This window comes from Mus musculus, chromosome 3, assembly GCF_000001635.26.
Source record: "Mus musculus strain C57BL/6J chromosome 3, GRCm38.p6 C57BL/6J".
Taxonomy (NCBI): Eukaryota; Metazoa; Chordata; class Mammalia; order Rodentia; family Muridae; genus Mus; species Mus musculus.
Window position 1 is genome coordinate 130502014 of NC_000069.6, and position 19823 is coordinate 130521836.

The 19823-nt window shown below is 42.5% G+C and overlaps 1 protein-coding gene across 33 annotated transcripts in view; it reads left to right on the plus strand.

Moving 5' to 3' along the window:
* The window catches only part of Col25a1 (collagen, type XXV, alpha 1), a 419527-nt gene that overhangs the window by 321656 nt on the left and 78048 nt on the right, over positions 1 to 19823 (plus strand). For 31 of the 33 annotated variants that reach the window (XM_006502276.4, XM_006502286.4, XM_017319804.2 and 28 more), the window contains 2 exons: positions 15671 to 15724; positions 17764 to 17790. In XM_006502276.4, the coding sequence (XP_006502339.1) occupies positions 15671 to 15724; positions 17764 to 17790 (81 nt within the window). The remainder of the gene's footprint in view (positions 1 to 15670; positions 15725 to 17763; positions 17791 to 19823) is intronic. The other 2 variants (XM_006502269.4, NM_198711.3) reach the window with 1 other exon arrangement.

Sequence of the window (19823 nt, forward strand, 5' to 3'; positions counted from 1 at the left end):
CTCATTTAATTCAACTCATCAAATGAAACGAAAGGTACACCTGTCTTTTATGTGATTAATTTTAAATTTCCTGGAGGAGAACATATCACTAACTGAGAGGAGTTTACTTCTTTGCTGCAGAGTGATGGTTTCTTCCAAACCACTCCCCCCGCCCCCGACCCCTTGACTTCACATAAGCATGTTACTCCAAAATTGAATGCTAACTGTCAGTCTCACAGATGAAAACATTGGAACAAAGGAGAATAAGAAGTTAAGGGATTGATTGGCAGAGGGAGGGAAGGAAAGCTCCTCCAAGGGTGTTTTGCAAAACAGAATAACCAGACCGATATAGCTGAACAAATTGTACCATCATGAAGCCCACTTTCCTGACATTTCCATTTAGAAGAGTGCATTTATAAAAAAAAGAACACAGAAATACTGACTCACTAGATCTAGAACAATTGCGTATATAATTTGGAAGAGCCCTTTTCAAAACTCCCCTGAAATGTGCCTATTGATTCGTTCACTCTTTTCCTCAACCGTTCAGTTACTCAGCACTTACAAGTGCCCGGTCCCATTGAGCTCTGAGATGAAAGCTATGCCTGCCATCATGGATGCCATCCCAGGATGATGGGACACAGAGACAGTAGAAGCAGTACCCCAAAATCTATTAAATTGCTATGCTGTTAAGTACTTTGGCAGAGGAGCACAGCGCAGCCTAGTGCAGTAGGAAGGGATAGAGGATATTACCCTGAGGAGGTAGCTATAGGCATTAAATAACGTCTCATAGAATTTGACAAAAGAAAGAGAAAATTTTGCTATATTGCTGCAGTACGATCAAGGTAAACTATGGACAAATTTGGTCTTAAAATTCTACTGTCTAAAACAGTAATATTTAACCATTGTGGGCTTCATCTTTTCATAGACAATTTTTATCCAAAATTTTTGCCATCAATCATAGAACCTACTATTATATCATTAGTTCTTACTTCTGAATGATACAATTCATTTTGAAATTGGTATTAAAAAAATAAAAATTGTGAGATTATTTGCTGTGACAATCCTGACAGGTTAGCATCTATCCAGCTTCTTTTTACACCAGGCCAGTTGCCAGTGGGCTGGGAGCGATCACCCAGATGTGAAACAGCACTGCTGCAGTCACTTTATAAGAAGTTCCATTTCTTTCAGCACTTTCTTCTCTGTAGAGAGAACAGAAATTGTATAATTACCAAAATTATGCACCGCCTAAGGTTTTAAGTGTTATATGCAGATAAGCTCAGAGCCTTATAGCAGTTCTATAAAATAGGTACTATGATTACCTAAGTTATGAATGACGACACCAAGGGTCAGAAAGGGTACCAGGTGTTAATAGCAGAACCAAACCAGGCAGTGTGCCACTACCACATAATAGAGGCTAAGCGGATGAGGCAAGTTGATTCAATTCATATACTCAGCATTTACGTGACTGTGGACTATCTGGAAACTTCAGTTTCCTAATTTGCCCAATAGAAATTGTAATATGGGCTTGGAAATCCAGTCAATGGACAGTGGGAGGAATGGCTGTAATTTTCCATTTGAAAGGCTGTGGTCTTCAAGTTAGCAACAGAAATGCCTCAATAATCCCAAAACCTCTCACTGCTCCAAATGCGTGTGAACAAGAAGTGTTTCTCATTCTGTCTTTCTCCATGGACCTTTAGGATATTTTTCCAGCTGAACATATCACTTAAATTTTCTTTTTTGTTATTTTTTTAATTAGGTATTTTCTTCATTTACATTTAAATTTTCTACTAATAATTAAATACCATTTCTTTCAAAGAGAAAAATATATAGCATTCAAATCATATGCAGAATATATATATGTATATATGTATTATATATATGTATATGTATATATACACACACACACACACATATGACTACACTTTAAGAAAGAAAATCTTACCCGGGCGTGGTGGTGCCCGCCTTTAATCCAAGCACTCGGGAGGCAGAGGCAGGCGGATTTCTGAGTTCGAGGCCAGCCTGGTCTACAAAGTGAGTTCCAGGACAGCCAGAGCTACACAGAGAAACCCTGTCTCGAAAAAACAAAAAACAAAAACAAAAACAAAAAGAAGAAGATCATCTTAGATGGATATTTTAAGAAGTAAAAGATTTTTTAAGAGCATATTCTGCTGCAAGATCTATGGCGGTGGTTTTCAGCCGCCCTAATGCTGCGGCCCTTTAGTAGAGTCCCTCATGCTGTGGTGACCCTCAACCATAAACTTTATTTTGTTGCTACTTTATAATTTTGCTACTGCTGTGTCTGAATCATAATTAAACATCTTGTAAACATGATAACTGACCTGTAACCCCCAAAGGGGTCATGACCCACAGGTTGAGAACCACTGGTCTAAGAGCTAACAGAACCCATTCTAGAAATACAGGCTTGTTGTTTTTTAAGCCACACAAACCTGAAATCCAAGCACAGTACAACCGTGCAGGCTTTGGCTCTGCCTGCTTTGGCATCTGAGGTTGCCCTCTTTTTACTGAGACCTACTAGCTCTTATCCTTCATCTGTCACTTCCTGCTGCTTCGCTCTGGCTCCTGCTCTGGGGTAGAAGGAAGCTGGGGTGTCTCTCTCCCTTCCACCGTGTCCACATCTGCAGACATGCATGTACACATGCCCACACATGCAACAATAAACAGAGCGCCTGCATAGGTCCAGGCCCCTCTTCCTCCACCCCCACCCCCGTCCCATGATGGACGCTGATTGCCTTGGAATGCTACCTCTCCTCTGATGATGATGTGAGTCCAGTCAAAAGTTTCAGTGAACGTGAACAGACTAATTTAGAGAAGACTTATGTAACATGGGGAAGCTGAAATCTGTGTTGTAGCTGACTTCACCCGGTTCTAAGAAACTCTTCCACTTCATGCAACGTGTTTAATCTAGTTTTCTGTTCTGTCTTCCCAAGTCCGCTTCCATAAAAGCATGTGTAGTGGACAGCTTTTTCACATATAGAAAGAAAGCCCTGCAGCAGTGTGCTCTCTGGGCTCCCATTTGTACCTTTCCATGTTGCTTTAAGAAGGAAATTCTGGGTAGTGCTCTTGTTAACTACAGGTGGGCAACACCCTACTTCTAAGCCATCTAGTTGTGGGCCCAGGGGACCCTTCTACTCAGAATCTTCTCTTCCCACTGTAAGATCATTCCCCAGAGACCAAGATTTCTACTTCATATGTCTTGATGCTGTGCCCAGCTTCTGCACTGGTCACTTCACTAGCCCACACTCCCAAGTTTGAAGATCCAAGAATGGGGGAAGCAGTGGACAGCTCCTAATGAACACCAGTCTGCAGAGCTTGCAGGCTGAGGATTGGTTTGTGTCTTAGGATTTTATTGCTGTGAAGAGACACTGTGACCATGATAACTCTTATAGAGGCAAACATTTTTTTTCTTTCCATTTTTTATTAGGTATTTAGCTCATTTACATTTCCAATGCTATACCAAAAGTCCCCCATACCCACCCACCCCCACTCCCCTACCCGCCCACTCCCCCTTTTTGGCCCTGGCGTTCCCCTGTTCTGGGGCATATAAAGTTTGTGTGTCCAATGGGCCTCTCTTTCCAGTGATGGCCGACTAGGCCATCTTTTGATACATATGCAGCTAGAGTCAAGAGCTCCGGGGTACTGGTTAGTTCATAATGTTGATCCACCTAAAGGGTTGCAGATCCCTTTAGCTCCTTGGGTACTTTCTCTAGCTCCTCCATTGGGAGCCCTGTGATCCATCCATTAGCTGACTGTGGGCATCCACTTCTGTGTTTGCTAGGCCCCGGCATAGTCTCACAAGAGACAGCTACATCTGGGTCCTTTCGATAAGATCTTGCTAGTGTATGCAATGGTGTCAGCGTTTGGATGCTAATTATGGGGTGGAATTTACTTTGGATTTTCTTCATTATCTTCATGGTAGGAGGCAGGGTGGCATGCAGGCAGACATAGTGCTGGAGAGGTAGCTTAGAGTTCTACATCTGGGTCCACAGGCAGCAGGAATGGCCTGGCTTGAGCTTCTGAAACTCAAAGTCCAACCCCAGTGACACACTTCCTCTAACAAGACCACACCTACTCCAACAAGGCCATACCTCTAAAAATGCCATTTCCTATGAGTCTAGCTTGGGGAGGGGTGCACTTTTATTCAAACCACCACAGTATATAACCATCAGTGAGAACTAAGGCTGTGTAGGAAGAGAAGATAGGAAAGAGGAAGAAGGAGGTATCAGGAGAGACAGTATATATGGGATATAGTCCCAACTGAATCTTCACATTACATTAATATGTTCAATGCAGACAGTGCCTCTCCTGTATGTAAATTATACCCAAATAAACTTAATCCAGCATTTTTTGGTGATTTAAACTCTTATCTCTTTGCTTTCTAGTACTGTTTTCCAAATGGTTTTGTATACATGGCTCTCTGAATTATCAGCACAAGACTCTAAGCTATTGATGAGAAGACTTCTTCCAAAACCAGCTTATGCTGGGATTTATTAATTTATTGTGGCCTATTATACATTTTTAGATATTTGTAATTTTAGAGATTTTTTTTCCTTAAAGTTGGTCGGTTTACTTTAGTTATTATTTCAATCCGCTTAAGGGCCATGTCAACAAATGCTCTGAAGAGGCGCACTTGTATTAAATTCCTGGCTGGCATATCTGTCTGCTTTTCTACTAATTAATATCATATTGCCAAAGAGGACTGAGGTCCTAATTTGATGGAAGAGGTGTACTGATGGGCTAAACAAGACAAACCTCTCTTACAGGGATGCCCGGTCCTCTGATGCATAACAAAAATCTAATTGTCCAGGAGGAGTTTGATGGTTTTCATTTCATTTCTCTAAAGTCTCCTCTGCCCCCAGAAAAGGAGAATGAAAAGAACAGGTGTTGGGTGTCGAGTAGAAGTGAAAACTGTCACGAGCTGATCTATACTGAAGCTGAATTCCCAGGATGGTCTGGGAGAGAGGGTGACGGTGAGATGGGAGAGGGAGAAAGACGAAGCCAGTGAGTTAGAAACAGGCTGAGCCTGTGATGAACCCTCCCTCCCCCATACCCCAGTCTTCAGTTCAAACCTCATCAGTGCGTGAGAGAGGTGGCTGGTGGAGACCAAGAGAGAACAACTAGCCCCACACATCTGAATCTGGGGAAACCAAGGAAAATGTGCAAACAACTAGAGTAGCCAGGCTTGGACTCCAGAGCATGGGAGTTTGGGTCTAAAAGTAAAATTTAATCCAATCTCTAAGGAATACAGATCTACTACTAACATCTATGGTCCAACAACAAATGATGATAACACTGACTCTTACAAGGAATGAGCAATGCATCCAGCCACACACTTCACAGAGGGTGTGTTGAGCCCTGTGAAGTACAAGAGATTTGCCCCGTGTCTTAGACTTAGAGTAGAAATATTGGGGGCCAACTGGATACTTCCCTAATCTAATTCAATGTTTAATGGGAGAGAGAAACATGGTAAATTGAGTGAGTTTTTAGATACAAGTTGGTCAGGTTGAAGAAGAGCAAGATTGGAAATGTGGGTGACTTGGAGTCTGACCTCACAGCTGCCTCTTTGCTGTTCTTTGTCTCTCAGACTCTTAACTTACTCACTCTGAACATGTCTGGTTTTAACCTTACACATCCCCAGCTACCATCTGCAGCTCCACAGGCCGAGGCCAGATGGGACCCACTGCCCTTTCCAACCAACACCTGATCCTTGTTCCTTGAAGTTACTTTCCCCTCCTCTTTGGATGAAGACAGTACAGTCCTGAAATGTAACAACTATGTTATAACACGATGAAGGCGAAGCTATGTTATACTGAATATTTAAAGCTAAGACCCACATTCAGTTCTCACTGACAGGATGAGAAACCACTGTGACTGGAGCAGTAGTGAACACTGTTCCAGATAAATGACCCGCTTGCCCTTAGCACTCATCATTAGGAGAAACTGTATCCCCTTCTACCCTTCAGGATTCATCCACGGTACTGTTGAGTAGCAGTGCCTGACATGGTTTGTAAGAGCCTTGAGTGGTCTTTGATATGGGCATTCTAAAGAGAATTTGGCCTAAACCAAAATGAAAGGAGTCAACCATCCCAAAATGGCAGTCCAAGTTACTTGCAGTTGAATTATGGAGGTGAATGGTATTCCAGGTCCAGGGACCACCCTAAAATTTCCACTATAGTAGAAAAAACCTTTTCAGTTAAGATTTCCTCTGCTGTTTTACTTTAGTACCGTCTATAGAATGTCCACAGTGTTTAGAAATATAAAATAGATGGGTAAGCAGTCCAACAACATTGAGACTAGTTCACACACACACACACACACACACTAGGAGAAATGGCCACAAAATTGTTAAAGTTGTAATGCCTAATACTGACAAAGCTGTGAAAAATAAAAATTGGTTGCCTAGAAAAGAAAGGGGGGAAGGAGAGATGACTCAGCATTAAGAACACTTGATGCTCTTCAAGTTTGCTTCTTAACACCTATATGGTTGCAGGGGAGGTAGTGTTACCCACCCACGTGTAACACCAATCCAGGGGATATAGCACCATCTGCTAGCCTCTGTGGGCACAGATACTCACATTGTGCACACATGTACGTGCACACAAACAATCATACCCTTAGAATAAAAATTTAAAAAGCAAAGAAAATTTAGAACCCCCTTTGAAAGCAATTTAGAATCTCACAGTGGGTACCTTAAAATGTTCCCAGTGGATACAAATAAATACTGAGATTTACTTTCATAACTAAAAATCTTGCGAGGAAAACATCATAGTTCGGCACAAGTCCCTTCCGCTCGACTCGAGACTCGAGCCCCGGGCTACCTTGCCAGCAGAGTCTTGCCCAACACCCGCAAGGGCCCACACGGGACTCCCCACGGGACCCTAAGACCTCTGGTGAGTGGACCACAGTGCCTGCCCCAATCCAATCACGCGGAACTTGAGACTGCGGTACATAGGGAAGCAGGCTACCCGGGCCTGATCTGGGGCACAAGTCCCTTCCGCTCGACTCGAGACTCGAGCCCCGGGCTACCTTGCCAGCAGAGTCTTGCCCAACACCCGCAAGGGCCCACACGGGACTCCCCACGGGACCCTAAGACCTCTGGTGAGTGGAACACAGCGCCTACCCCAATCCAATCGCGTGGAACTTGAGACTGCGGTACATAGGGAAGCAGGCTACCCGGGCTTGATCTGGGGCACAAACCCCTTCCACTCCACTCGAGCCCCGGCTACCTTGCCAGCTGAGTCGCCTGACACCCGCAAGGGCCCACACAGGATTCCACACGTGATCCTAAGACCTCTAGTGAGTGGAACACAACTTCTGCCAGGAGTCTGGTTCGAACACCAGATATCTGGGTACCTGCCTTGCAAGAAGAGAGCTTGCCTGCAGAGAATACTCTGCCCACTGAAACTAAGGAGAGTGCTACCCTCCAGGTCTGCTCATAGAGGCTAACAGAGTCACCTGAAGAACAAGCTCTTAACAGTGACAACTAAAACAGCTAGCTTCAGAGATTACCAGATGGCGAAAGGCAAACGTAAGAATCCTACTAACAGAAATCAAGACCACTCACCATCATCAGAACGCAGCACTCCCACCCCACCTAGTCCTGGGCACCCCAACACAACCGAAAATCTAGACCCAGATTTAAAAACATTTCTCATGATGATGATAGAGGACATCAAGAAGGACTTTCATAAGTCACTTAAAGATTTACAGGAGAGCACTGCTAAAGAGTTACAGGCTCTTAAAGAAAAGCAGGAAAACACAGCCAAACAGGTGATGGAAATGAACAAAACCATACTAGAACTAAAAGGGGAAGTAGACACAATAAAGAAAACCCAAAGCGAGGCAACGCTGGAGATAGAAACCCTAGGAAAGAGATCTGGAACCATAGATGCGAGCATCAGCAACAGAATACAAGAAATGGAAGAGAGAATCTCAGGTGCAGAAGATTCCATAGAGAACATCGACACAACAGTCAAAGAAAATACAAAATGCAAAAGGATCCTAACTCAAAACATCCAGGTAATCCAGGACACAATGAGAAGACCAAACCTACGGATAATAGGAATTGATGAGAATGAAGATTTTCAACTTAAAGGGCCAGCTAATATCTTCAACAAAATAATAGAAGAAAACTTCCCAAACATAAAAAAAGAGATGCCCATGATCATACAAGAAGCATACAGAACTCCAAATAGACTGGACCAGAAAAGAAATTCCTCCCGACACATAATAATCAGAACAACAAATGCACTAAATAAAGATAGAATATTAAAAGCAGTAAGGGAGAAAGGTCAAGTAACATATAAAGGAAGGCCTATCAGAATTACACCAGACTTTTCACCAGAGACTATGAAAGCCAGAAGAGCCTGGACAGATGTTATACAGACACTAAGAGAACACAAATGCCAGCCCAGGCTACTATACCCGGCCAAACTCTCAATTACCATAGATGGAGAAACCAAAGTATTCCACGACAAAACCAAGTTCACACAATATCTTTCCACGAATCCAGCCCTTCAAAGGATAATAACAGAAAAGAAGCAATACAAGGACGGAAATCACGCCCTAGAACAACCAAGAAAGTAATCATTCAACAAACCAAAAAGAAGACAGCCACAAGAACAGAATGCCAACTCTAACAACAAAAATAAAAGGGAGCAACAATTACTTTTCCTTAATATCTCTTAATATCAATGGACTCAATTCCCCAATAAAAAGACATAGACTAACAGACTGGCTACACAAACAGGACCCAACATTCTGCTGCTTACAGGAAACCCATTTCAGGGAAAAAGACAGACACTACCTCAGAGTGAAAGGCTGGAAAACAATTTTCCAAGCAAATGGACTGAAGAAACAAGCTGGAGTAGCCATTTTAATATCGGATAAAATCGACTTCCAACCCAAAGTTATCAAAAAAGACAAGGAGGGACACTTCATACTCATCAAAGGTAAAATCCTCCAAGAGGAACTCTCAATTCTGAATATCTACGCACCAAATGCAAGGGCAGCCACATTCATTAGAGACACTTTAGTAAAGCTCAAAGCATACATTGCACCTCACACAATAATAGTGGGAGACTTCAACACACCACTTTCTTCAAAGGACAGATCGTGGAAACAGAAACTAAACAGGGACACAGTGAAACTAACAGAAGTTATGAAACAAATGGACCTGACAGATATCTACAGAACATTTTATCCTAAAACAAAAGGATATACCTTCTTCTCAGCACCTCACGGGACCTTCTCCAAAATTGACCATATAATTGGTCACAAAACAGGCCTCAATAGATACAAAAATATTGAAATTGTCCCATGTATCCTATCAGACCACCATGGCCTAAGACTGATCTTCAATAACAACATAAATAATGGAAAGCCAACATTCACGTGGAAACTGAATAACACTCTTCTCAATGATACCTTGGTCAAGGAAGGAATAAAGAAAGAAATTAAAGACTTTTTAGAGTTTAATGAAAATGAAGCCACAACGTACCCAAACCTATGGGACACAATGAAAGCATTTCTAAGAGGGAAACTCATAGCGCTGAGTGCCTCCAAGAAGAAACGGGAGACAGCACATACTAGCAGCTTGACAACACATCTAAAAGCCCTAGAAAAAAAGGAAGCAAATTCACCCAAGAGGAGTAGACGGCAGGAAATAATCAAACTCAGGGGTGAAATCAACCAAGTGGAAACAAGAAGAACTATTCAAAGAATTAACCAAACGAGGAGTTGGTTCTTTGAGAAAATCAACAAGATAGATAAACCCTTAGCTAGACTCACTAAAGGGCACAGGGACAAAATCCTAATTAACAAAATCAGAAATGAAAAGGGAGACATAACAACAGATCCTGAAGAAATCCAAAACACCATCAGATCCTTCTACAAAAGGCTATACTCAACAAAACTGGAAAACCTGGACGAAATGGACAAATTTCTGGACAGATACCAGGTACCAAAGTTGAATCAGGATCAAGTTGACCATCTAAACAGTCCCATATCACCTAAAGAAATAGAAGCAGTTATTAATAGTCTCCCAACCAAAAAAAGCCCAGGACCAGATGGGTTTAGTGCAGAGTTCTATCAGACCTTCAAAGAAGATCTAATTCCAATTCTGCACAAACTATTTCACAAAATAGAAGTAGAAGGTACTCTACCCAACTCATTTTATGAAGCCACTATTACTCTGATACCTAAACCACAGAAAGATCCAACAAAGATAGAGAACTTCAGACCAATTTCTCTTATGAATATCGATGCAAAAATCCTCAATAAAATTCTCGCTAACCGAATCCAAGAACACATTAAAGCAATCATCCATCCTGACCAAGTAGGTTTTATTCCAGGGATGCAGGGATGGTTTAATATACGAAAATCCATCAATGTAATCCATTATATAAACAAACTCAAAGACAAAAACCACATGATCATCTCGTTAGATGCAGAAAAAGCATTTGACAAGATCCAACACCCATTCATGATAAAAGTTTTGGAAAGATCAGGAATTCAAGGCCCATACCTAAACATGATAAAAGCAATCTACAGCAAACCAGTAGCCAACATCAAAGTAAATGGAGAGAAGCTGGAAGCAATCCCACTAAAATCAGGGACTAGACAAGGCTGCCCACTTTCTCCCTACCTTTTCAACATAGTACTTGAAGTATTAGCCAGAGCAATTCGACAACAAAAGGAGATCAAGGGGATACAAATTGGAAAAGAGGAAGTCAAAATATCACTTTTTGCAGATGATATGATAGTATATATAAGTGACCCTAAAAATTCTACCAGAGAACTCCTAAACCTGATAAACAGCTTCGGTGAAGTAGCTGGATATAAAATAAACTCAAACAAGTCAATGGCCTTTCTCTATACAAAGAATAAACAGGCTGAGAAAGAAATTAGGGAAACAACACCCTTCTCAATAGTCACAAATAATATAAAATATCTTGGCGTGACTCTAACTAAGGAGGTGAAAGATCTGTATGATAAAAACTTCAAATCTCTGAAGAAAGAAATTAAAGAAGATCTCAGAAGATGGAAAGATCTCCCATGCTCATGGATTGGCAGGATCAACATTGTAAAAATGGCTATCTTGCCAAAAGCAATCTACAGATTCAATGCAATCCCCATCAAAATTCCAACTCAATTCTTCAACGAATTGGAAGGAGCAATTTGCAAATTTGTCTGGAATAACAAAAAACCTAGGATAGCAAAAAGTCTTCTCAAGGATAAAAGAACTTCTGGCGGAATCACCATGCCAGACCTAAAGCTTTACTACAGAGCAATTGTGATAAAAACTGCATGGTACTGGTATAGAGACAGACAAGTAGACCAATGGAATAGAATTGAAGATCCAGAAATGAACCCACACACCTATGGTCACTTGATCTTCGACAAGGGAGCTAAAACCATCCAGTGGAAGAAAGACAGCATTTTCAACAATTGGTGCTGGCACAACTGGTTGTTATCATGTAGAAGAATGCGAATCGATCCATACTTATCTCCTTGTACTAAGGTCAAATCTAAGTGGATCAAGGAACTTCACATAAAACCAGAGACACTGAAACTTATAGAGGAGAAAGTGGGGAAAAGCCTTGAAGATATGGGCACAGGGGAAAAATTCCTGAACAGAACAGCAATGGCTTGTGCTGTAAGATCGAGAATCGACAAATGGGACCTAATGAAACTCCAAAGTTTCTGCAAGGCAAAAGACACCGTCAATAAGACAAAAAGACCACCAACAGATTGGGAAAGGATCTTTACCTATCCTAAATCAGATAGGGGACTAATATCCAACATATATAAAGAACTCAAGAAGGTGGACTTCAGAAAATCAAATAACCCCTTTAAAAAATGGGGCTCAGAACTGAACAAAGAATTCTCACCTGAGGAATACCGAATGGCAGAGAAGCACTTGAAAAAATGTTCAACATCCTTAATCATCAGGGAAATGCAAATCAAAACAACCCTGAGATTCCACCTCACACCAGTCAGAATGGCTAAGATCAAAAATTCAGGTGACAGCAGATGCTGGCGAGGATGTGGAGAAAGAGGAACACTCCTCCATTGTTGGTGGGAGTGCAGGCTTGTACAACCACTCTGGAAATCAGTCTGGCGGTTCCTCAGAAAACTGGACATAGTACTACCGGAGGATCCAGCAATACCTCTCCTGGGCATATATCCAGAAGATGCCCCAACAGGTAAGAAGGACACATGCTCCACTATGTTCATAGCAGCCTTATTTATAATAGCCAGAAGCTGGAAAGAACCTAGATGCCCCTCAACAGAGGAATGGATACAGAAAATGTGGTACATCTACACAATGGAGTACTACTCAGCTATTAAAAAGAATGAATTTATGAAATTCCTAGCCAAATGGATGGACCTGGAGGGCATCATCCTGAGTGAGGTAACACATTCACAAAGAAACTCACACAATATGTATTCACTGATAAGTGGATATTAGCCCCAAACCTAGGATACCCAAGATATAAGATATAATTTGCTAAACACATGAAACTCAAGGAGAATGAAGACTGAAGTGTGGACACTATGCCCCTCCTTAGATTTGGGAACAAAACACCCATGGAAGGAGTTACAGAGACGGAGTTTGGAGCTGAGATGAAAGGATGGACCATGTAGAGACTGCCATAGCCAGGGATCCACCCCATAATCAGCATCCAAACGCTGACACCATTGCATACACTAGCAAGATTTTATTGAAAGGACCCAGATGTAGCTGTCTCTTGTGAGACTATGCCGGGGCCCAGCAAACACAGAAGTGGATGCTCACAGTCAGCTAATGGATGGATCATAGGGCTCCCAATGGAGGAGCTAGAGAAAGTAGCCAAGGAGCTAAAGGGATCTGCAACCCTATAGGTGGAACAACATTATGAGCTAACCAGTACCCCGGAGCTCTTGACTCTAGCTGCATATATATCAAAAGATGGCCTAGTCGGCCATCACTGGAAAGAGAGGCCCATTGGACTTGCAAACTTTATATGCCCCAGTACAGGGGAATACCAGGGCCAAAAAGGGGGAGTGGGTGGGCAGGGGAGTGGGGGTGGGTGGATATGGGGGACTTTTGGTATAGCATTGGAAATGTAAATGAGTTAAATACCTAATAAAAAATGGAAAAAAAAAAAAAAAAAAAACATCATAGTTCCAGAGATAGCTATTTTAAATAACCTGAGTATTCAGCCATGCAGAATTAATTAAAGGATTAGCCACACCTGATACTTGTAGAGGCTAATCCAACCACCCACAAGACAATCATGGGTATCCTATAGAAACAAATCCAGGGCATGGTGATAACAACTCACTGCACTAGGCCATGGAACATGCTGATAGCTGCTTAAAAATACACAGCCGTGAGTGAAAACGACTATGAGAACAGGACAGCATGAAGGTAGCTTGCATGGAGAGAGGTTACGAGTCCCGCTTCTTAGTTTCCTCTTCTGTTGGATGTTCCTGTAGCAACATGAACAATGAGAGACCGAGCCCAGATTTTAGTCCCTTGGGGTTCATATATTGAGGGAAACAATATGCAGTTACCTAAGCAATATTTTTCCTTTCCACTTCACATCTCAGCATGAGTTTTCCCCGGATCCAGGGCTTTAAGCATGTTTTGTTGGGCTCTGGCTACCATGGTTATTCTTTGAAGGTCTGAATAGAGTTTGCAGTGTTCGCTGGCCCTGTCATCTCTGCAAATCTCACCATGAGTTATGACATCAGAGCATCCTGTGGCCGAGTCTTTGAAGGCAGACTTGGTAGCTCTTTTCTGTTTGCATGGTAAATGATGGTCGTCCTTCAGGCCAGACTCTGTTTCTAAGCATTTATCCTCTGTAAAGTCCAAATAGCATGTCAAACCCTTCCCATGATGCCCTTCATTATTGTAACTCAACAGCTTTGTCACTTAACAAAGAAAGCACAAGACTTCCGGTTACAAAGTGACTTTCTGTAGGAAGCAGAATTTCTTCCAGAAGGTAAAGACTTTAGCAGTTATACTCTGGAACAAGTGTGAGTGCTTCACCGGCCTAGGTTATGTGGGACACACATATCTCTCTGTCCGTTATATTTACCTCAGGTTTCTATGCCTTTTGGAAAGCCACTTGTAGATGGGATATGTGACTCAAATGTTAGAGAATATCAGTCACTCAATCTCTGTCATATGTGTGTGTGCGCGCGCACACACACACACACACACACACACACGTATCTTTCCGTCTGTCTCCACACAGCCTCTTAGGTCAGGCTAGTGCAAATCTTGACTGTTTTCCATAAATCCACACAGAGTGCTAATTTCCCCCATGTCCTAATTTCAGCACCTATAAAACAGATAAAAGTAAAACTTCCCTCGTGCACATTGTGATAACTGAACTGATGAGTGTAAAGATTGTGGCATTTAAGAAATAATACTTTACACCCATCAGAAGGCTCAGCCAGGAACAGTGATTGCCACCAACCCTGATGACCAGAGTTCGACACCTGGAACTCACAAGACAGGAGGAAAGAGCCAACTCCCTCAAGCTCTTCTCTGACTTCCACCTGCACACGGGGGCTTGTATGTGCATGCATTTGCACACCCACATACAATGAGATAAATAGATAAAAATGTGAAAAATATTTGTTATTAATGTACATGCTTTGAATATGGAAAAATGATACCAGGTTACTTGGGAAATAGTCTTCTAAATGAATTAAATTTGTAGTGAAGCCAAAACTGCTCTTAAAGTTAAAGCAATCACTGTCTTAAGACATCAGCTAAGAAGCAACTTTACTTTTGTCCGTGGAAAGGAAAGCTGTCTAGAAGTCAGTCACGCCCTAAGGACCCTGGGGATTAAATTAAATGGACAGACGTATGAGACACATGGGAACATAAGGGACACAGTGTCCTTTGTTTCTAGACATTTCAAGGGACTTGGACTATTTTGTTATTATTGCTGCTTTGTTCTCCCACCTCTTTGGAAAAGAATCACTGGTTCAGAAAGGATGGTATATACCACCATCTTCTGGAAACAGGGAATTTTCTAGCTGGACATCCATTACCTTGCTCTTAAGAGCCAATCGTACAGTATGACCATGAGGAATAAGTCTGGTTGTTTTAGTTGTTTTCACAACACTATTGCAAAACCACTTTTACAAAGCCTTTTTATTTTTTATATTTATTTATTTATTTATTTGTTGCTTTTCCACCAAATGTGTTTTAGAAAATTAGGTATCTGTTTAAAGATATGTATTTTCAAAATATACATCCGTGTTACTTAAGTTTAATAAGAAAAAAAAATATCTAGTGATTTAGTCTTTAACTGAGCTGATAGATCATTTACAAGTTCTCCACCAAGAGAGTTTATTATTGCCAAGTGAGCTTTATTCATTCAACAAATACTAATTGGATGGTACCCAGAACCATATTAGCTACCAGCATCCCTGACAACTCCTCACTCAGCTTTCTTATTGATGAAAAGACCACACAAAGGGAATTAACTCAGTTGAATACTTTGTTCTCAAGCATGTAGATCTTTGGGCCACAGTGGGACTAATTATTCTAGTAGTTACTTATTCTCTGTTTTTCTAGCTCGTTCTAAGGTGGCCAACTCCTCTCATCATCTCTATTATGTGCTAGGTTGGCTTATTTTGCTTAGTAATGTGTACTTTCTATTTTGAGGGTGAGCCTGGATCACCTGGAGCAGCCGGGCAGAGTGGACTACCAGGACCTAAGGTGGGTAGAGAAACAGTAGAACACAGTCATCCACAACATGGTTCCTACATGGCTGTAAGCTGTCACAGTTTGTAAATTGTTCTTCTGGTTGAAGTTGGATAGAATGTTCTGTCAGTGGAATAACATGCTGTCATAGTACTTTGTAACTAATGACCAAATTATGTCTAAGATTGTCATTAGCATTAGACATGCATAAAAAAAGAAATAGGATACACGGCTGTCTAAAACCTTCCCTATGGGGCTGGGGAGATGAGTGCTCTCACAGAGGACTTGAGTTCAATTCTCCATGCCCACATAACATCTCTTGACCCTTCGTAAGTAACTTCTCAAACATACATGCAAGCAAAACACCCATAAAACAGTTCTAAAGAAATATATCTTGTGGTTATAATTCACTAGCATAAAAAAGCCTCCAAAATGACTACTGTCATTTTACCCCTTAATAAGATGTGAAAATATAGGTCATGTTCACGCTGCCTAAAATGTACATATTAGCTAAGCCCCACCACAGATGATGTTTACAGAGCTTCGATGGCTTTTTCTCAAGATTTGGCCACCTTCAGCTTTTACACAACATGGCCAGTTAATCAGACAAAGAACAGAATAAAGATGTGGTGTGTTTAGAATTTAAAAATGGATATAGTTTGAATTACTAAGCAGGGAAAAAATGTAATGAGGATTTTTTTTGGATTGCCTGTTTGCTTGGTTTCTTGAAGAACAAATGAATCCGTTAAATCAAAAGAGATTGGTGACAGTTTAGTTTAAGCCACGCAGACAGACAAATCCCAAATCCTTTGATGAGTGAACACCCCTTGAAGTACAAAACCGATGTCTAATCCCATCAGCTGTGCTGGTGTGGGTCTGTACCCACAGATGCCTGTCAGCTGATTCTACACATCACACTGCTATTTAGGTGCTGTGGGCAGACCTAAAACTCATAAACTCGCCCTTTCTATTGTCCTGGAGGAGAAGAAAAAAGATATTCCTTCTGGACCCCAGCCGCCTTCTGTCTTCTTCCCTCCCTCGTACTTTACTAAACAGCCTGAGGGTGGTTGCTAATGCTTGAGGCGTATCCCTGGTGCTGGTCCTGTGTTGCCTGGCAATGCGGCTTTCAGAATGGATGTTGAGTTGTGCGGGTCACCAGAGATGCAGAAAGCCAGGGGGCCAGGATGAGTTCCTGAGAATGAAAAGAGTTTTGCCCCAAGCTCACCTCTAGAGTGGGTTTTCTTTCAGTTTGGTTTTCTTTTTTCTACAATCATCTCGTTACACTGTTTTTTAAAAGCAGTCTGATCTCATGGCAAAGCTTATTAAAGCTTCCGATCAGGAAATGTCATCACAATGTGCAGGTACTTTAGGATGTTTCCTGTCTGTCCCCTGCCCTTTCCTAGAGAAAGGGGAAAAATGCAGCTCTCTCCAGAGAACAGTTTCATATTTTAGGCCTCTCGTGTTCCTGGCTGCCATTTCTAGTAGGAACCTTAACAGACTAAAGCTCTGCTCCATTCCTCCATTCCGCTGTCTTGATCTGCAGCATGTTGCTTTCTACCAGTTACAGAATTGATGATGTTGTCAAGGGGTGTCAGTGCTGCATTGAGGGCTTATGATCATGTCCAAGAATATAGATGGCAGAACTGTACCAGAGGTCAGCCCTGACACAGTCCATGTGTCGAAACATATCTTCAATAGGCAGCTTTATGGAAGGACATGCTAACCCCCTTATTGATCTGGAGTTTGGAGAGACATCTTGGTGCCACACCGTCACTCCCCCTTAGTGTCCCAGCCCACTCCTGGGTAACTTCTTATCTACTGGATGTCATTATACTTATAAGTAAGGACTTGGGATTAAAGTTAGCACTGGTTTCTGTACCCAGTCCTTCTGGGTACTTTTGTGACTTGTTTTCATATAAAAATTAAAGCCATAATCGACAGTGCCCTGTATAGTCCACCCACCTAGTGCATTCAGTGCGTGTTCTGCCTTGCCTGCTATTGCTTCACTCGCTAGCTCTCCACTAATTCCTCACAATCTCTCTTTTTGTGCTCAGGGAGAACCTGGAAAAGAAGGAGAAAAGGTAAAGATGCTTCTGCCTTTGCTCGTCACCCCGCTTCTCCAAAGCTACACCCCAACTGAACTGGGTGGGTGAGAGGATGGGGGGGTGGAGAGATGGACGGGCAGATGGACAGATAAGTGGAGATTTCTGGAAGAGGTAGTAAGTGTTTATTGGCTTGTCTTTCGGACTGCCAAATAGTGGGGGGGGGGGGGGTGGATATGGTTCTTTCCCCTCCCTTACAGCATTTGAGTTTGGGGTTGAAAGGAAGGGTAGAAGGGGCAGACACTGCATGCCAGGGTTCAGAAGCCCCTAGCCCTGCTTAAAAAAAAAAAGCATTCTGCATACTCACTGATGCCATTCTGATCCCTTCCTAAACGTCTGCATCTCCCTCTGCTGCTTCTGAGGACTCTAGGTCAAAGGTCAGTGGGATATAGGTGTTTACCTGTACCAGTTATCTAAGAGTGACCCCACAAATCCTCATCAAAACCAGGAAGGGGCACAAATGGAGAGTGGGGCATCATGGGTTAATCCCCTTAGATACCTTCAGTACTCCATGCAGGCCTACCTCCAGTTTCCAGACTTCTGCTGTGCGCGGTGCTATTCATACTACAGGTTCCCACCGCTGCCAACTGCCAATGGTGTTTGGGTGTATCTGTGAGTGGAGAGCTACCTGGATTCTATGACACATTGTGTTCTTTCTAAGTGACAGTCTTTCTGACAGATACGATAGCTCTGGTTGCAGAAGAAGGCCATCCAAAGATCAAGGAACTAGTCCTCCATTTAACCGTATTTTTTCGGCCTTGTACAGCAGAGGGAAGGCAGTATTAAATTGGAAGGGCAGCATTAGAGGGGTGTCAAAGGCCATTCATGATGGGATAGTCAAGCTCTTTATTTCACAACTGCTCTGAACCCCCTCGACCAGGTTTCCCAAGAAGGAGATTGGCGTTTTAAAGGGGTTTTCAAGACAATTTCTAGAATGCATACAAGCAAGCCACCTACTGGCAGTGCCCACAGCACATGGTCAGTGTGCTTTATGATATCACATGAGTTCATGGTCATTAACTTGAAATCATTTAGTCATCAAATAACTGTTTCATGTGGAAATTGCGGAGGGAACAGCGCCAGCACCCACCTTAGGTTCACAGATAGGGTCCTTCCCTCCTGTCGAGTATCTGTCACTGCACACAGGCGCCTGAGCAAGTTGAGTTCTTGTTTATTTGAAACGGTAGAAGGAGCTTTGGAGGGGGAGAGTGACTATCTCTCTCTTCTCTTTTCTCATTCTTAAAAACCCACAACTGCTAGTCTCTCTCTTATTTCATTGACATGTTTAAATGGTGGGAAATGACATCTCCTGAAGCTAGAGAACAGAGCCACCCAGGATAGAAACACCACAAACACCAAGGAAATGATACCTCCAACAGCAAGGACTGTTATTTTGGGAGAGGGGGTGCTGGCATGCATTGAGATACTCAACCCAGTACAGGACTTGGTTCTAACAACTGCATGGTTTATCTTTGTTACCAAGAGACACTCAGCACCGAGAGCACTGCATTCGCCTGATGAGTGCCAGCGCCAGACTCTGTTCTACTGAATCTAAAATCCATGGCATCCATCTCTAGCATGCTATAAGGCTTAAATTAAAGCACTCACAGTTCAGCAGGGCAAAGCACAGAGATAAAATGAAAACTTGCCATTGTGCTGCCTGTGGGAAGGAAGGAGATGCCACTGGAGCACACATCCCCTGTGGTGGGCTGGAAATGCTTGACTCTGGGAATGGCACTAGTTGGAGGCCTTGTTGGAGGAAGTGTGTCACTGGGGGGAGGGGGGACCTTGAGGTGTCTATGCTTAGGCTCTGCCCAGTGTGGAATGAGACCCTACTCATGCCTCCAAGAACCCCCCATACCATCCCCCTCCTTCTGCTCACTAACCCACCCACGCCTGCTTCCCTGTCCTCGCATTCCCTGTCCTGGCATTCACTGGGACATCGAGCCTTCATAAGGCTTCTCATTGATGTCCCACAAGGCCATCCTCTGCTATGTGTGTGGCTGGAGCCT